The sequence below is a fragment of the Schistocerca nitens genome, chromosome 8 (genome assembly GCF_023898315.1).
Source record: "Schistocerca nitens isolate TAMUIC-IGC-003100 chromosome 8, iqSchNite1.1, whole genome shotgun sequence".
Classification (NCBI taxonomy): Eukaryota; Metazoa; Arthropoda; class Insecta; order Orthoptera; family Acrididae; genus Schistocerca; species Schistocerca nitens.
The window spans coordinates 442,387,470-442,404,288 of record NC_064621.1 but is presented as its reverse complement, the minus strand read 5'-3'; the positions used below and the strand labels follow the sequence as shown (position 1 = coordinate 442,404,288).

General features: G+C 44.7%; 1 protein-coding gene and 1 long non-coding RNA gene across 2 annotated transcripts; both read left to right on the top strand.

The window, feature by feature from the left end:
* Positions 1 to 3,935: 3,935 nt before the first annotated feature.
* LOC126199603 (isotocin-neurophysin IT 2-like) lies at positions 3,936 to 10,569 on the top strand (the record flags this gene model as incomplete). Its single annotated transcript, XM_049936530.1, has 2 exons — positions 3,936 to 4,040; positions 10,456 to 10,569. Coding segments are annotated over exons 1-2 (219 nt in total), but the record flags the coding sequence as incomplete, so codon positions are not given.
* A 2-nt stretch (positions 10,570 to 10,571) lies between these two features.
* Positions 10,572 to 15,088, top strand: LOC126199311 (uncharacterized). The gene is made up of 2 exons (XR_007540150.1): positions 10,572 to 10,660; positions 14,916 to 15,088. It is a non-coding gene; the product is annotated as an uncharacterized LOC126199311 (long non-coding RNA).
* The last annotated feature ends 1,731 nt before the right edge of the window (positions 15,089 to 16,819 follow it).

Genomic DNA, 16,819 nt, shown 5'->3' with positions numbered 1-16,819 from the left:
GTTGCAAGTGCTACTCTGAGATGAAGAGATTGTCACAGTGGAGGAATTCGTGGCCTACCGGATCAAACCAGTCAGAAGACTGATGACTTAAAAAAAAAGGCAAAAGAGCGGGCAATAATATGGTATATTGGAATCCTGAATAAATCCAACCTGCTTTCAGAAAGAAAATGTGTTGTATCATTTATTGAAGGCCCTTCGTATAAAATTGAAGTTAGTGCGGCACTTAAATCTTAAGCTCCACGTATTGGTCTTCTTGGTTCATTCATTAGAATGCAATATGGAGTGCCATGGGGTCAGCACACCGCTGTCCCGGCCGTTGTCGGCTTCCCAGACCTAGGAGCCGCTAGTACTCGCTCAAGTAGCTCCTCAAATGGCATCACGAGGCGGAGTGCGTCCCATTCCAGTCTTGCCACCAAGGTTAATTACCTGACCGCACCGGCAACTGAAGACAGGACCTCCCCATAGCAGTCAGCCACACTGACCACTGGACGACGGAGACGAACAGTGAGGAAGGACAACTCGTTTGGCATTATCAAGAAATAAGGGAGAGAGTGGCACGGATATGATAAGCAACCTGGAGCGGCAATCATTAAATGAAAGGCGTTTCTCGTTGGGCCGAAAACTTCTTACAGGATGATCAACTTCCTCTTTCAAATGCCAAAATACAATGCCGGAGAAGGAAGTTAGTACATTTGGAAAGACGTTGTCGATTTTGATCCGATGACGGTATATGCCACCTTGGGGATGGTGGATGTACTGATAATGGTTTCAACGTCATCCGCCAATAGATGGTGTAGTGGCATAGCTACCAGAGCACCATCTGTATCTAACCTTTAATAGGGAATGCTCACAGCCAGAAGGCTCAGTGTAATGGAAACGTTTGAAGCAAGCAGGCAACCACGGAGACGCATTCGTGCTTCCTGCAACTGAGAAAGTTTGAAAGGGATCAATCTGTGGGCTTCTGAGTGGCGGGATGGTTCTTTCGGAGAACTGCCACACAACATGGACGTACTGCAACGATGCTGGTGTCAGTGGTCATTAGTGGAGGTTCTGGACGTCTGCGCAGAGCAGACGCCCGCTAGGATCGTCTTATAGGGCAGCAGTGGCAGATCATACAGCTACCACAGCACGGATAGAAGGGCTTGTGACTGCAGACGTGTCAACACGATCTTTTGCGAACCGGTTTTTAGCAGAGGGATTACGGGCACATATACCTCTAGACCCTCTTCCACTCACACTACAGCATCAACGTGCACGCCTCGACTGGCGTCGTCAAACGATCACCTAGAATATGGAATGTGTCTCCGTGGCTTTCAGCGATGAAAGCAGATTCTGCCTGTATGCAAGATGAAGCAAAACTGAAAATCTGAAGTAGGAAAAAAGATCAGAATGACTGAGAAAATACTGCTGGTTTTCTACAAAATTGCCACATTAATAACCCTCGAAGTGGAGGAACGTGAAATAAACTTTAAAAAGGCTAATTCAACTTTGATGGAAAGTGTAGCTTGCAAAGCTTCGCAAATGTTAAGGCTAATGGATTTATTGTTTACTTTTGTAGTTTCTGTTTATTTAGTATCGACTGAAAGAGAACAAAATGTGTTTTGAAAGCTACATTCAATGCTCTATTTTAAGGCCACATTACAGCTGGATAAATGTGGGAAACCTCTGAACAACTTCCTCAAATCCCTGGGTGGAATCATCTTTTAGCGGCCTAGGCCTGCACCAAGATATTCCTCGTGTCTCCAGTGCATCACATTACTGTGCGGAGCGCCAACTGTAATGCCGAATTCCTAGCTCTGTGACTGCATGTGTTGCTGTGTTGCACCTGGATAAATGGTAAACTACTGTTGTGATTCCGTTGTCCATTGGGGGGAGGGTCGTCCTTAACGGGTATTGCGGACGGATGACGCACCTATATTACTGCCATGTTTACGTGTTGAACATTGGCGACGGAATCTGTGCGCTAACGTGCTAGACAGGCTCCTTTCTGCAGCTCGGTAAGGCTGAACGAGAAAACAACAGGAAAAGACTGAAGACATTATTTCGGCACGGGTTTGTAAAGCTCGCGTTTACCTCGACTGCTGATAAATGCCGAAACTTCAGCTGCACCAAGAATTCGCTGTAATTTCCCATGAAGAGAGTGACCTCTAACAATACCCAAGACACACAGTGATTGCGGTAGGGAAAGAGAATGGCCAACTTTGTTTTGTTGGGAGAAATTTAGGAAAGTATAGTTCATCTGTAAAGGAGGCCGCATGCGACCTATTCTTCAGCACTGTACGAGTGTTTGGAATTCGCACTAGGTCAGCTTAAAGGACGACACCGAAGCAATTCAGAGGCGGGCTGCTAGACTTGTTATCGGTAGGTTCCAGCAACAAGCAAGTGTTACGGAGATGCTTCGGGAACTCAAATGGCAATCTCTGGAGGGAAGGCGACGTTCTTCTCAGGCAACACTACTGAGAAAATTTAGAGAAGCTGCATCTGAAACTGAATGCAGAATGAAGCTGCTGCCGCCAACATACTTTTAGCGAAAGGACCACGAAGATAAAATACGACAAATTAGGACTCATACCGTTGGATATAAACAATCGTTTTTCCCTAGCTCTATCTGCGAGTGGAACAGGAAGGGAAACGATTAGTAATGATACAGGGTACCCTCCGCCACGCACCGTTTGCTGGCTTGCGGAGTATATATGTAAATATGTAGATTTAGAAGGAATTGCAAATTTTCTCATGGAAGTCAGCAATGATAAATCTGCAGTTCAGTGGAGTCGCGGACGTTGACTGCTACAAATTCGAGAGATTTCAAAAAATGGTTCAAATGGCTCTGAGCACTATGGGACTTAACATCTATGGTCATCAGTCCCCTAGAACTTAGAACTACTTAAACCTAACTAACCTAAGGACATCACACACATCCATGCCCGAGGCAGGATTCGAACCTGCAACCGTAGCAGTCCCCCGGTTCCGGACTGCAGCGCCTAGAACCGCACGGCCACCGCGGCCGGCCGAGAGATTTCAGTTACGAATAAAATGGCTGTACCCAGATTGCCCTCCCCCCTCCCCACCCTTGGACTACGACACCAGTGAAGAAAACAGTAGTTGAAAAAATCAGGTTGTGTATTCCGTTGGATCCTCCCTAACTGAGTACATGAAGGACTGATATCATCCAACAACTGAATGTTACTGTAAGGTCTTACTTATTCATGCACAGTTAGTTAGAGTCGTCTAGAGGTTTCACTATTTGCACCTTGAGAACTGCACTGCTGTAGCAGGAAATAGCTCTGTTGCCTACATATAACCCAAAAAAATATGAAAGTTATTTTCTCCCGAAAGTAAACGGACATTATTCCAGTCTCTAGTCTGCCACAGACTAGAGACTGGAATAATGTCCGTTTACTTTCGGGAGAAAATAACTTTCATATTTTTTTGGGTTATATGTAGGCAACAGAGCTATTTCCTGCGTTTGCAAGAGTTTGTTTTTCTCAACTTAAATGCCCATCATCAAAGATCATGCCAAGCTCTTTTACTGTTTCTTTCTTTCTTTTTAATAGGGTAATTGGGAGCCGTCTGCGACTTAGTTTCTTTGCTTCTAAGCATCATTTTACCTTTACACACACACACACACACACACATACACACACACACACACACACACACACACACACACACACACACACGTGCGTCTTTGTGTGTCTGTGAAGGTAGAAAGATGCTAGGAAGTAAAGAGAGTAAGCGGCAGATGAAAGGATGAAGAGGGGTGGAGCATGAGTGAAAGATGAGAGGCAGAGGTGAAAGGAAACAGGGGATGTGGGAGGGGGTTGGAAGCAGTGAGGACAAGATGGCCTGGACGGTGGGCATCGTTAGTATTCCAGTCCCGGACGGCTGTGGGGGTATAAAAGCGGTGGACGCGACTCGACCGGCACACAGCAGCCATGAGGTTCCAGCAAGCAGTACTGCTCACCGTAGCTGTCAGCATCGCGGCCGCCTGTCTCATCACCAACTGTCCCCGTGGGGGCAAGAGGGCCGGCCTGCAACACGTAAGGCGTCCATGTTCTCATTCGCTGCGCTGTCTACTGTTTCCACATTAAAACTTCCCGCTATTTACACAATTAACAAATTTATTAACTCTCTCCAAATTGTCTTCACGTTATGTTTGCTGTTAAGTCATCTCCCTCTATTCGGGTTTGGTGAGTCAGTCCTCTTGAGCAGTATGGAAAGGTCTTGTAAGGGTGACCGACATCAATAGCCTTTAGTTTCTGGTCCAAGTGTACTTCTCCAGTAGGTACGCTATCTTGGTGCTCTGGCAGGTCTCAGAAACGCCTGCTGCTTTTACCTATGTCGAACTTCGTGACTCTGACCCAGTAACAGGGGGGAACTGCGTAGAATGGGGAGACTTGAATCGGACATGCGGTACGTGCTAGTGAGAGGCTCCTTTGCGTTGTCAGCACTGGGCTCGGTAGAGAGTTCAAAAAATGGTTCAAATGGCTCTGAGCACTATGGGACTCAACTGCTGTGGTCATTAGTCCCCTAGAACTTAGAACTACTTAAACCTAACTAACCTAAGGACATCACACACATCCATGCCCGAGGCAGGATTCGAACCTGCGACCGTAGCAGTCGCACGGTTCCGCACTGCGCGCCTAGAACCGCGAGACCACCGCGGCCGGCACGGTAGAGAGTTACCATAATACACCACTGACATTAGCGGTAGGGTGTCGCTAGTTGCAGTCTGGAATGTAAAAAAAAAAAAAGAGCATCGTGTGGTTGTATTGCAGTCCACGAGTGACTATTTCAGAAGTTACAGTAATTACGTCATTGCATTGCCTGTGTTGTTCAGAAGTACGATGAAATGTTTCTGATGCAACAGGCACTGTGGCGACTGCAGCCGTTATGAAATACATGAAATGTATTCGCAGTTGCGAATATGGGCACGCTGTATAAAGCTGTATAATGGAATGACGACAATGAAAAATTGTGGCGGACTGGGACTTGAATCGGGATTTCTCGCTTATGGGGAGCGATTGTCTTACCATTAGGCTATCCGAGAACGACTCACGGCTAGACACAGGGTAGACAACATGGGGAAGTTTGGGTTTATCTATAAATCGTGCTCGGACACCCTAATGGTAAGAGAAACTGCCCGTCCGGGATCGAGTCCCAGTATGGCACAAATTTTCACTGGCATCATTCCGTTGTACTACTGATGGTCGTTCATAATCGCAACAGCGAATACATATCATGTTATAATAATTTGTTGAAATCGCGAGTGTACAAAAGTGGTAGTGTCTCGTGTGTGATTACTGCATGCTGAGTAAAAGCACGAATATTTTCCAGTGTGAGATGTGCAAATGTTCAAATGTGTGTGAATTCCTAAGGGACCAAACTGTTGAGGTCATCGGTCCCTAGACTTACACACTGCTTAAGCTAACATACACTAAATTATTTTAAGAACAACACACACACCCCCATGCCCGAGGGAGGACTCGAATCTCTGGCGAGAGGGGCCACGCAATCCGCGACATGCCGCCTCAAACTGCGCGGCCACTAAGCGCGGCTCCAGTTTGAAAAGTTGCTTAGAAGTTTAATGACTCCTTCTATATACGATCGTGATTTTGGACATTTATGTAATATGAATTCAAAGGCTCAAGTGATTGCTAGTTCAGCAATAAAAGTTTGACTTACTAATAACGATAGAATGACTCTTAAAGGACACTTAGCTTGCTCAGAAGAAATATGAATAAACCATCTATTTTAAGTGCCGTTAATATTTTCAAAGACATCGTCACTAAGAAATAAAATTTAGTTTGGACATTTTGAACACAGTTTGAGTTTAGCAACTGCTTATGGATCGATAGCTTGAAGAGGAAAAGTTCTTTCAGAAAATTTCCGAAAGTGCAAAAGGATATAACCGACAAATGTTACAATTTCAATATTTTGTTGGTGTAGGACAAGCAACCCTTTTAATCATACAATGTAGGTGCCCTCTATGCGCTCTATAAATGCGAGAGTACCTGGAGCCTCAGTGGCAGTAGCCGGACGATCTCAGAAGATGTCTCCCGCAGATGGAGACGAAACGTTAGGTGGAAATTTTATACATCGACCACGGCCTCTTAGCCCGGAAGTTTTAACTGAAAACAAAAGCAAACGTTTTATTTAATGAAGAGTTGTTTTACAAATCTATCACAGTTGCAGCACATATATTTTGGCGAGTAATTTCGAACCGAGTGATTCATCCTCGAGCCTGACTTAATGAGGCCGCACGAAAGTGTCTAGTCTTATTGACAAACTTCCGTCTGATTGTGACTTTTATAGTGAGCATTATCACTACCTGATTCGTGTGCTGCTAATTTTAGATGGTTGTCACTAAGATAAGACATCAGGCAGGCAAATGGAGACCGACAAATAGGCGCCTTTCAAACTTGTCGGGTGCTGATAACGCTGTCTCACACGAGCACGCGGCAAATCACTCTGAAAATGTTCACACCATGTCAGACCCTGCAACAACACTAAACGCGAACGACACTAATGTACTCTGGTGAGCATTCTACTGCTCGAGAGAATTGTAACTCTAATCATTTATATACCCGGTGATGGTGTGTACATGTATGAAGTCACACTGACAATTGACCATGTCTTCTGGATCAGACAGTGTAATATGGTCAGCCAACAGCGTTGCCGTTGTGGTAACACTGTTTCCCCTCAGATCACCGAAGTTAAGCGCTGTCGGACTGGGCTAGCACTTGAATGGGTGACCATCTGGTCTGCCGAGCGCTGTTGGCTAGTGGGGTGCTCAGCCGTGGTGAGGCAAACTGAGGAGCTACTTGGTTGAGAAGTAGCGGCTCTGGTCTCGTAAACTGACATATGGCCGGGAGAGCAATGTGCTGTCCACTGCCCCTCCATATCTGCAACCAGTTACGTCTGTGGGCTGAAGATGACACGTTAGTGTTAGGACTTCTTGGCCTGTTCGGGTGGAGTTTAGTGTAATATGATCAATTATATATTCAGAGATGAGCTTTTTGTGCTGGGACGTAGGTAACTGTTGCAGAATTCGGCATTAATGAAAAGTTTTTTCGTACTCGATTAGCGCAAGATGAAGCTCAATGAAATATATGTTCAGTTTGGGTCATAGTAGGTGAATTTAATTTCTCGTTTTCTTCCTTTTCGACGTATTTCGGGCTTATTTATTTATTTCGATATGAAAAATCTCTAAAACTTCGCTCTTTTTCGAGTACTACTGGCTATTCTCAATTCGAACCATCATCAGGTCATTTATAATGCATGTTTTCTGTACTAAGCAGAACCATCTCTGGAAGTCGAAATTCCTTGCACCTAAGAACCTGCAGATTTCTACACTCCTGGAAATTGAAATAAGAACACCGTGAATTCATTGTCCCAGGAAGGGGAAACTTTATTGACACATTCCTGGGGTCAGATACATCACATGATCACACTGACAGAACCACAGGCACATAGACACAGGCAACAGAGCATGCACAATGTCGGCACTAGTACAGTGTATATCCACCTTTCGCAGCAATGCAGGCTGCTATTCTCCCATGGAGACGATCGTAGAGATGCTGGATGTAGTCCTGTGGAACGGCTTGCCATGCCATTTCCACCTGGCGCCTCAGTTGGACCAGCGTTCGTGCTGGACGTGCAGACCGCGTGAGACGACGCTTCATCCAGTCCCAAACATGCTCAATGGGGGACAGATCCGGAGATCTTGCTGGCCAGCGTAGTTGACTTACACCTGCTAGAGCACGTTGGGTGGCACGGGATACATGCGGACGTGCATTGTCCTGTTGGAACAGCAAGTTCCCTTGCCGGTCTAGGAATGGTAGAACGATGGGTTCGATGACGGTTTGGATGTACCGTGCACTATTCAGTGTCCCCTCGACGATCACCAGTGGTGGACGGCCAGTGTAGGAGATCGCTCCCCACACCATGATGCCGGGTGTTGGCCCTGTGTGCCTCGGTCGTATGCAGTCCTGATTGTGGCGCTCACCTGCACGGCGCCAAACACGCATACGACCATCATTGGCACCAAGGCAGAAGCGACTCTCATCGCTGAAGACGAAACGTCTCCATTCGTCCCTCCATTCACGCCTGTCGCGACACCACTGGAGGCGGGCTGCACGATGTTGGGGCGTGAGCGGAAGACGGCCTAACGGTGTGCGGGACCGTAGCCCAGCTTCATGGAGACGGTTGCGAATGGTCCTCGCCGATACCCCAGGAGCAACAGTGTCCCTAATTTGCTGGGAAGTGGCGGTGCGGTCCCCTACGGCACTGCGTAGGATCCTACGGTCTTGGCGTGCATCCGTGCGTCGCTGCGGTCCGGTCCCAGGTCGACGGGCACGTGCACCTTCCGCCGACCACTGGCGACAACATCGATGTACTGTGGAGACCTCACGCCCCACGTGTTGAGCAATTCGGCGGTACGTCCACCCGGCCTCCCGCATGCCCACTATACGCCCTCGCTCAAAGTCCGTCAACTGCACATACGGTTCACGTCCACGCTGTCGCGGCATGCTACCAGTGTTAAAGACTGCGATGGAGCTCCGTATGCCACGGCAAACTGGCTGACACTGACGGCGGCGGTGCACAAATGCTGCGCAGCTAGCGCCATTCGACGGCCAACACCGCGGTTCCTGGTGTGACCGCTGTGCCGTGCGTGTGATCATTGCTTGTACAGCCCTCTCGCAGTGTCCGGAGCAAGTATGGTGGGTCTGACATACCGGTGTCAATGTGTTCTTTTTTCCATTTCCAGGAGTGTATTACACTGGAAGACCAACTGAAGTAAAGTTTTGGAAGTCTAATTTCTGTAACCTTAGTGTATTTCATCCGAACAGGTCTTGAAGACCCAACGCTACCGACCGGCTGCTGTGTCATCCTCAGCCCACAGGCGCCACTGGATGCGGGTATGGAGGGGTATGTGGTCCGCACACCGCTCTCCCGGCCGTACGTCAGTTTACGAGAACGGAGCCGCTCCTTCTCTATCAAATAGTTCCTTAGTTTGCCTCACAAGGGCTGAGTGCACCCCGAATGCCAACAGCGCTGAGAATACCGGATGGTCACCCATACAAGTGCTTTTCCAGTTCGAGAGCGCCTAACTTCGGTGAGTTGACGGGAACCGCAGCTACCACTGCGGCAGGGCTACTGGCTAACCTCAGTTACAGCAATTTTAATTACTTTTTCCAGAATGTATATTCCGGGTACGCTGAAAAACAGTTCATTCTAAATTCCCCGAATGCATTTTAGCAAACACGGAGTTCGTTTCTCATTTGACGTTGATTTGAAAGCTACGTATCTGAAAGAAGAAGCTTTTCTTTTATACTAAACTTCCTTCGCACTACGTTGCATACCACCAGAATGTGTTTTTTGATATCCACGGAGTGATTTTTTTTTTTTTTTTTTTTTTTTTTGCTATTTCAATCGATACTTGCCTATATACTACTAAATGGCCTCATGCCCTTAGCATTCATTTCTACCCACTTGTCAGCCACTGCGTCTTTGTTCTCTTTCACAATATTTATGGAGTGAGGAAACTGCTGGTAAAATTTACTGATTTAGTTGAAACTGCTGCATAAACGCACGAAAGCTTTTCCCTCCTGGACTTGGGCTCTGCTTCTTGACTGGTATGTATTTCCCAATTCTTAATTTCTTCTCAGCCTTCTTTAAGTTTGCTTTGTTCCTTTTCCTGCTCCCACCGTTGTGATAAATGAGCTGTAGCGAAGTTACCTACAGCCGGCCGCGGTGGCCGAGCGTTTCTAGGCGCTTGAGTTCGGAACCGCGCGACTGATACCGTCGCAGGTTCGAATCCTGCCTCGGGAATGGATGTGTTTGATGTCCTTAGGTTAGTTAGGTTTAAGTAGTTGTAAGTTCTAGGGGACTGATGACCTTAGATTTTAAGTCCCATAGAGCCCAGAGCCATTTGAACCATTTCTGAAGTTATCTACGCAAACATATCCCGGCTAGTCAAGTTGCACTGATAGTGCAACCTGTTGTCAGCTGCAGCAGGCTGAACGGGGTCCGTGAAGCTCGGGCTTGCTGAAACCCAAGTTCACCTGCTGTGCTTCAGTACACAGGTACTCTGGAAATTTGTGGTAAGATCTTATGGGAGCAAACTGCTGAGGTCATCGGTCCCTAGGCTTACACACTACTTCATCTAACTTAAACTAAATTACGCTAAGGAGAATACACACCCATTCCCCAATGGAGAACTCGAACCTCCGACGGGTGGAGCCACGCGAACCGTGGCAAGGCGCCCCATACCGCGCGGCTACCCCGTGCGGTCCACAGATTCTCTTGTGTCTTCGTCGCGACAGGTTGAGCTGCTTAAGTGGTTGCAGCGATGATAGGGGCAGGCGGGCTGGAAGGAGGGAACTTGTACATCTCTCAACTCTTGGCAGACAGGCCGCAGCGCGCTTACAGCCTGGCCTGCTGGTGTTGCAGAGGTGCGCGCCGTGCGGCCCTGGAGGGCAGGGCGTGTGCCTGGGCCCACACATCTGCTGCGGCCCCCGCATGGGCTGCCGGCTGGCCAGCCCCGCGGACACCGCCGTCTGCCGCTCCACGGCGCCCTGCCCCCTGGACAGCCCCGAGATGCGCTGCGCTGGCGGCGTCGGCCGCTGCTCTGCACCGGGAGTCTGCTGCTTCAAAGGTGAGCCACGTGGCCAGGCATCTCGAGCTACGGAATTAATTTTTATCCTTCTACATCTTCAGTAAGCCATTGAGGGACAATGGGGTTCAGCTGGTGGCTTGGTTGGTCTCATGCGATTCGCTAAAAAAGTGACATATTTCCTGGTCATGTAGGGATTTGCTCTCCTTTTTAAGGTGCCCTAGCTCAATCGGTAAAAACGCAACTGTTACAGGACCACCTCGTTGCCAGCCTGTCTGTCTTCCTTTTCGACTGTTACAAACCCTTTTTTCTCAGGAAGAGATACACATACAAAGTTCAAATTTATGTCTCACACACATGAAAGTCTACAGCCCATTGGCGATATAAAAAACTGAAGCTTCAAAGTCAATGCAATCGCCATTTATGTCACATCTTCTGATACTCACAAACACACTCATCAAAATTTATCCTTCTTCCCGTTGATCTAGAATCATGGAATTTGACAAAAAAGCAAGGTTTCACAATAAAACCAAAGCAAAAATTCGAAAACTGCAAGTCTGCAATTATATTACGCGGAAAACTTTTTTGTCATTTGCTATCTGCCTCTCTGTCTGTTCTTCCGTCTGTTAAGACCCTCTTTTCTCAGGAATGAATACACGTATCAAATTGAAATTTATGTCACACATTAAGGTCTACGGTCCCTTGGCGGTGTAAAAAATTTAAGCTTCTAAGTCAACGCTACATTTATGCCACGTATTTTCACACTCGGGAAGTCACTCACCAGTACTTGCTGTTGGTCTAGAGTCATGAAATATGGCAAAAAAGCAAGGTTCCGAAGTGCCAACCAATGGAAAAAAACTGAAAACGGTAAATTTGAAGTCACATCACACGAAATTTTTTTCCCATTTGTTATCTCTCTGTCCGTCCGTCCCTCTGTTGAGACTCCTTTTTCTTAGGAAAGTTTAGACGTATCTCGCTGATATTTATGTCATATGATAGAGACTACGGTCCCTAGGCAGTGTCAAAAGTTGAAACACAATCAAAAGATGTATGTCTCATATTTTGATACTCGCAGCCTTACTCATCAGAGCCTATTAGGTACTTCCCATTTACCTAGAATCATGAAATTCTTCGAGAAGTAAGATTTCACAGTAAAAGAAAAGGAAAACACCCGAAAATTGATAATTTGTAATTATATCAAACGAAAAAATACATCTTTTTGACATTTGTTACCCGACGTCAGATTTGAAATTAAAACATTCTCTAAAGTCTTGGAATCCCTGGGATCGATATATTGCACGTATCAGTGTGGATAACATTCAAAAATGGTCGAGATTCTCGATTTGCGGAACGGGTAAGCTGTCTGTATACACATACGGAACCGTCAGGGCGCCAGTTCTACTTGCACCTGCCTAGTTTTTTTAGAGCAGGGATCGGTAACCTTTCAGTACCTAATACTGAATGCCTCGTGGATCTAATATTACAGAGGTGCTTAAAAGAAATAAGTAAAAATTCAGCAACCTATTTGCTTTGTTAGTACCTTTATTAGAAATTAGTTAAAAATCAAATACGCATACCAATTTAGTGAAATAAACCCATTGAACGGTTTTAAAGCATAATTCCGATTAGGAAGAAAAAAAACAAGAATTTTTATAGCTAAGCAGGAGAGAAAATTTAATTTTACATGTGCATCTACACCCTGCAAATCACTGTGAAGTGCGTGGCCGAGGGAAAATCCCACTGTAACAGTTCATAAGGTTTCTTCCGGTTCCATTCGCATATGGAGCAGGGGAAGAATGATTGTTGAAATGGCTCCCTACGTGCTGTAATTAGTCTCATCTTTTCTGAAGATTCCTATGTGGGCGATACGTAGGGGATTGTAGCACATTCCTAGAGTCATCATTTAAAGTCGGTTTTGAAACTTTGTATATAGGCATTCTCGCAATAGTTTACGTCTACCTTCAATACTATATCAGCCCAGTTTCTTCAAAACCTCTGTGGAGCTCTCTCAAAGATCAAACAAGGCTGTGACCATCCGTGCTGTCCTTCTCTGCATACGTTCAATATCCCCCGGTAGTCCTATTTAGTCAGGGTCCCACACGCTTGAGCAATATACTCGAATGAGTCTCACAAATGATTTGTAAACAATCTCCTTTGTAAACTAACTGCATATCCCCAGTACTCTATCACCCACTTCACCCACAATTGAGCCTATGTCTCATTCCATTTCGTATCTCTACAAAGTCACAGCCAAGGATTTGTATGAGTTGACCGATTCCAACTGTGACTCACTGACGCTATTGCCATATTATTCGTTTTGTGAAGTGTACAATTTTACATTTCTGAACATTTAAAGCAAGTTGCCAATCTTTGCACCACCTTGTAATCATATCTTTCACACAATACTTCATTACAAATAACGGCATCGTCAGCGAAAAGTCTGAGGTTAGCGTCGTTGTCTGCAAGGCAATTAATATACAAAATAAACAGTAATGATCCCGACACGCTTCTGTGGAGCACTTCTAAAGTTCCTTCAACATCTCCGATGATTCACGATAGAAGGCAATATGCTGAGTCCTGCCCACCAAGAATTCTCCAGTCCAGTCAAAAAGTTCGCTTGATACGCCATACGATCATAAAAAAAATGGTTCAAATGGCTCTGAGCACTATGGGACTCAACTGCTGTGGTCATTAGTCCCCTAGAACTTAGAACTACTTAAACCTAACTAACCTAAGAACATCACACACATCCATGCCCGAGGCAGGATTCGAACCGGCGACCGTAGCACATACGATCATACTTTTGATAATAAGCGTAGGTGTGGTACTGAGACAAATGCCTTTTGGGAGTCGAGAAATAAGGCATCTATCTGACTGTTTTGACCCTTGGCTTTCAGGGTGTCATGCAATGTAGAAGCGTTTCGTGATTAACATTCAGTTTGTTACAGACGTCACAGCTGCTAATGTGCCGGTATTGTTCAACTTTTCTCGTGATTCCATTAATGTGTCTTGTGACGTCTTGAGAAGCTTGAGGTCCTTCTTTGACATCAAAATTTCCAGACAGAAAACACTGTAACAGTTTTGTGCGTATAGTACTGACCCTCATCATGGTCAATAATATCACAAAGTATTTTTGGCAGTTTGAACCGCATTCATCCATTTTTGTAAACAATTTTTAAAATGTGTCGATTTTCTCTTGTATTTTTTGCTCAAATTCAATATACAACCGTTTTTTGGCTGTGCTGTGTCAGATCCGAGTAATGCTTCCAGAATTATGTGATCATAAAATCAGCTACTGCAGATTTCGACATTCACATCAACGTTTCAATATGTGAAAGGAAGTAAAGGAATGAAGATTAGTTTTTAACAACCCGTCGACAAGGAGGTCCTGAGAGACGGAGGACAAGCTTGCATTAAGGAAGGATTAGGAAGGAAGTCGGTCGTGTCCTTTCAAAGAAACCATCCGAGCATTTGCCTTAAGCGATTTAGGAAAATCACGTGTAACTTAAATCTGGGTGGCCGGACGCAGATCTGAAGTGTCATCCTTGCGAATGCGAGTCCAGTGTTCTAATCGCTGCGCCACCTCATTCGGTCAGCTTAACGAAAGACGTCGAAGCAATTCACAGGCATGCTGCCCGATTTATTACCTGTAGGTAATTTATTACATTCGATCGAGACGTGAGTTTTGCGGAAATGCTCCGTGAACTCAAATAGGAACTCCTGAGAGGAAGACTTTATTGTCACTACTTAGGAAATTTAGGAGACAGGCATATATGACAGAATGCAGAACGGTGCTACTGGCACGAACATACATCTCACACAAGGACTGCGAACACAAGATAAGAGGGCTCAGGATTCGTGCAGAAGCATATAGATAGTCGTTTCTCCCTTCCTCCATTTGAGAGTGGAACAGGGAAGGGAATGACAAGCAGTGGTGTAAGATACACTCCATCATGCACCGTATGGTGGCTCGCGGGATAGGTATGTAGGTGTAGAAAAGTGGTGCTGAGGTTTACAAATTCCAATTCGTCATAGCTGGTCAATGACACTTTATAATTACTCCAGTAATTTAAAATGACCCTCAGTGTAAAGAAATCCACCTTGAGTGCATTACAGTGTGTTAATTCACCACCAACCTTCTTCACTAGGAAAAAGCGTGTTATTGAAGATAATTCAGCCGTTCGTTAAAAAAAAATAAATAAAGAAAAAAATAAAAAAAAATTCTGCTCTATTTTTTTCTCGTACTATAGATTTCTTTGATATCTTGTAATAACGATGAAATAATTGTATGTTTCAGACTCATGCCACATTGATACTTCGTGTGTCGCTGATACAACTGATTCCACCGATCGGTATCCACTGGACACGTTTGTTGTCAGCGACGGTGACCGTGACGAGATGAGAATATAATTATGCAGCATGTAATATTTGAAATTCTGATAATAAATGCAATTCTGATAAACTTTGAAATTGTCTTTTATTTACACTTGTTATGTTTGTTGTCAATATTCGACTTTTAGTTTATGTATTTGTTTTTCTGAAACAAAACTACTGTGCCATGGAACGAGTCAAGAGTGAACAGGGCACTGACTAAAAATTTGTAGTTCAAAGAATGCTTATCAGAAAATAACAGTCGAACGGACAGACGGACGGACAACAAAGAGATCCTCTGAGTTCCATTTGTACCGGTTGAGGTGTGGAAACCTAAAACATGAATGCAAGTCATGTACAATAGTATATTCGGATATGAAGGAAGTATATTCTTGGTGTAAGTCAGCAATCATATTAACCTTCATGAATAATTCTGCATCGTTTGTTTAAGAATACTTGTTCATGTCTATTCCACTTAACGTGTTTATATTACAGCCATCTTCCGACACTATTATTGAGAACAAAAGTAAAATAAAAGGAAAAGAAATGTGTAATACTGTAACGAAATGCAGGAAGACATGCTGAGGTTCGATGACTGATCTAATGACTAGCGTTGACACTGAACGAGAAATGCCAGTTTTTTCCTCATAAGTTTTCTGTTTCATTTGATGTGCCACGCCACGACTCTCTCTACCACGGCAAAATAAGGATTTTACCCTTTATGACTCTCTCTTGTCCTCATACATGGTCTATCACCCTGTCGATAAGTAGGCGAAGATTTCCACCTCAGTGATTACATCTCAACAATTCCAAAGTTTTGTTGTACTCACTCCACTCACATTGCCGTGAAACAGCTGTGAAATACGAACTGGATCGAGTCCACACCTTTAGGGCCAATCGATCCATAGCTTTGAATAACCGAGATACACTTTTAGTAGTAATCAAGAAATGCAAATGCTCAAAAAAATCCTATCCAAAATATCAATGGTAAATATTTCTGAAAGGTGGATTTCGCTGGTAAATGGATGTAATTACCTCTAGATGAAGAACTGAGACATTTATGGTGGTAATTACGCCCTTTTCATTATTCTCATTTGATACCTTCCATTTGTAATGCCAAGTACTCCAAAACGCGTCCAATATTTGGGACAACTTGATGCTGCTATTTCTTTACGCGTAGATTATCCTGAGGATATTGTCACTTATGAGAGCATAATTTGCAAACTGTGTTTTCACGTTTTGCAAAAAGGACTGAAGTATAACCTCAACAAGAGCAAATTTTTTGAAGCACAAAGGAGGTCATATTTTGAATGCATTAAGCAATACATTTATGTAGCAGCAAATCATTTTAACTGACCATCTGATCTATGCTGGTAACCTCATGGAACTGCAAGCATTTGCAAGCGAAGTAAATTGCTGTGATAAATTTGTTCTCTAGGCTGATGATATTAGCCACTCACTCAACAATCTTCGCCACGGGAAGCGTGTTAAGTACTCTCCCTCGTCTCGTCCTCTTCCCATGGTACTGAAGCTATTCTGTACGGTCTTGATGCAGTTCTTGCAGACAGAAAGGCTGATGATTCCAAGCAATCAATAGTTTTTACATCTCAGACCATCACAACCATTTTTCGGAACTATTCACTATTCACACATTGTGCCATTAAAATGTTCTACATGTATTTATGCTATCTCATCAAAAGTATCTGGACACTTATTAGTGAATGTTTATAGGGGATGACTCGACCCTTTGCCTTTATGACAGCTTGAACGCTACTGGGAATAAGATGTCTGAATACCTGTGGAGGAATGACAACACATCATTCCTCAAGA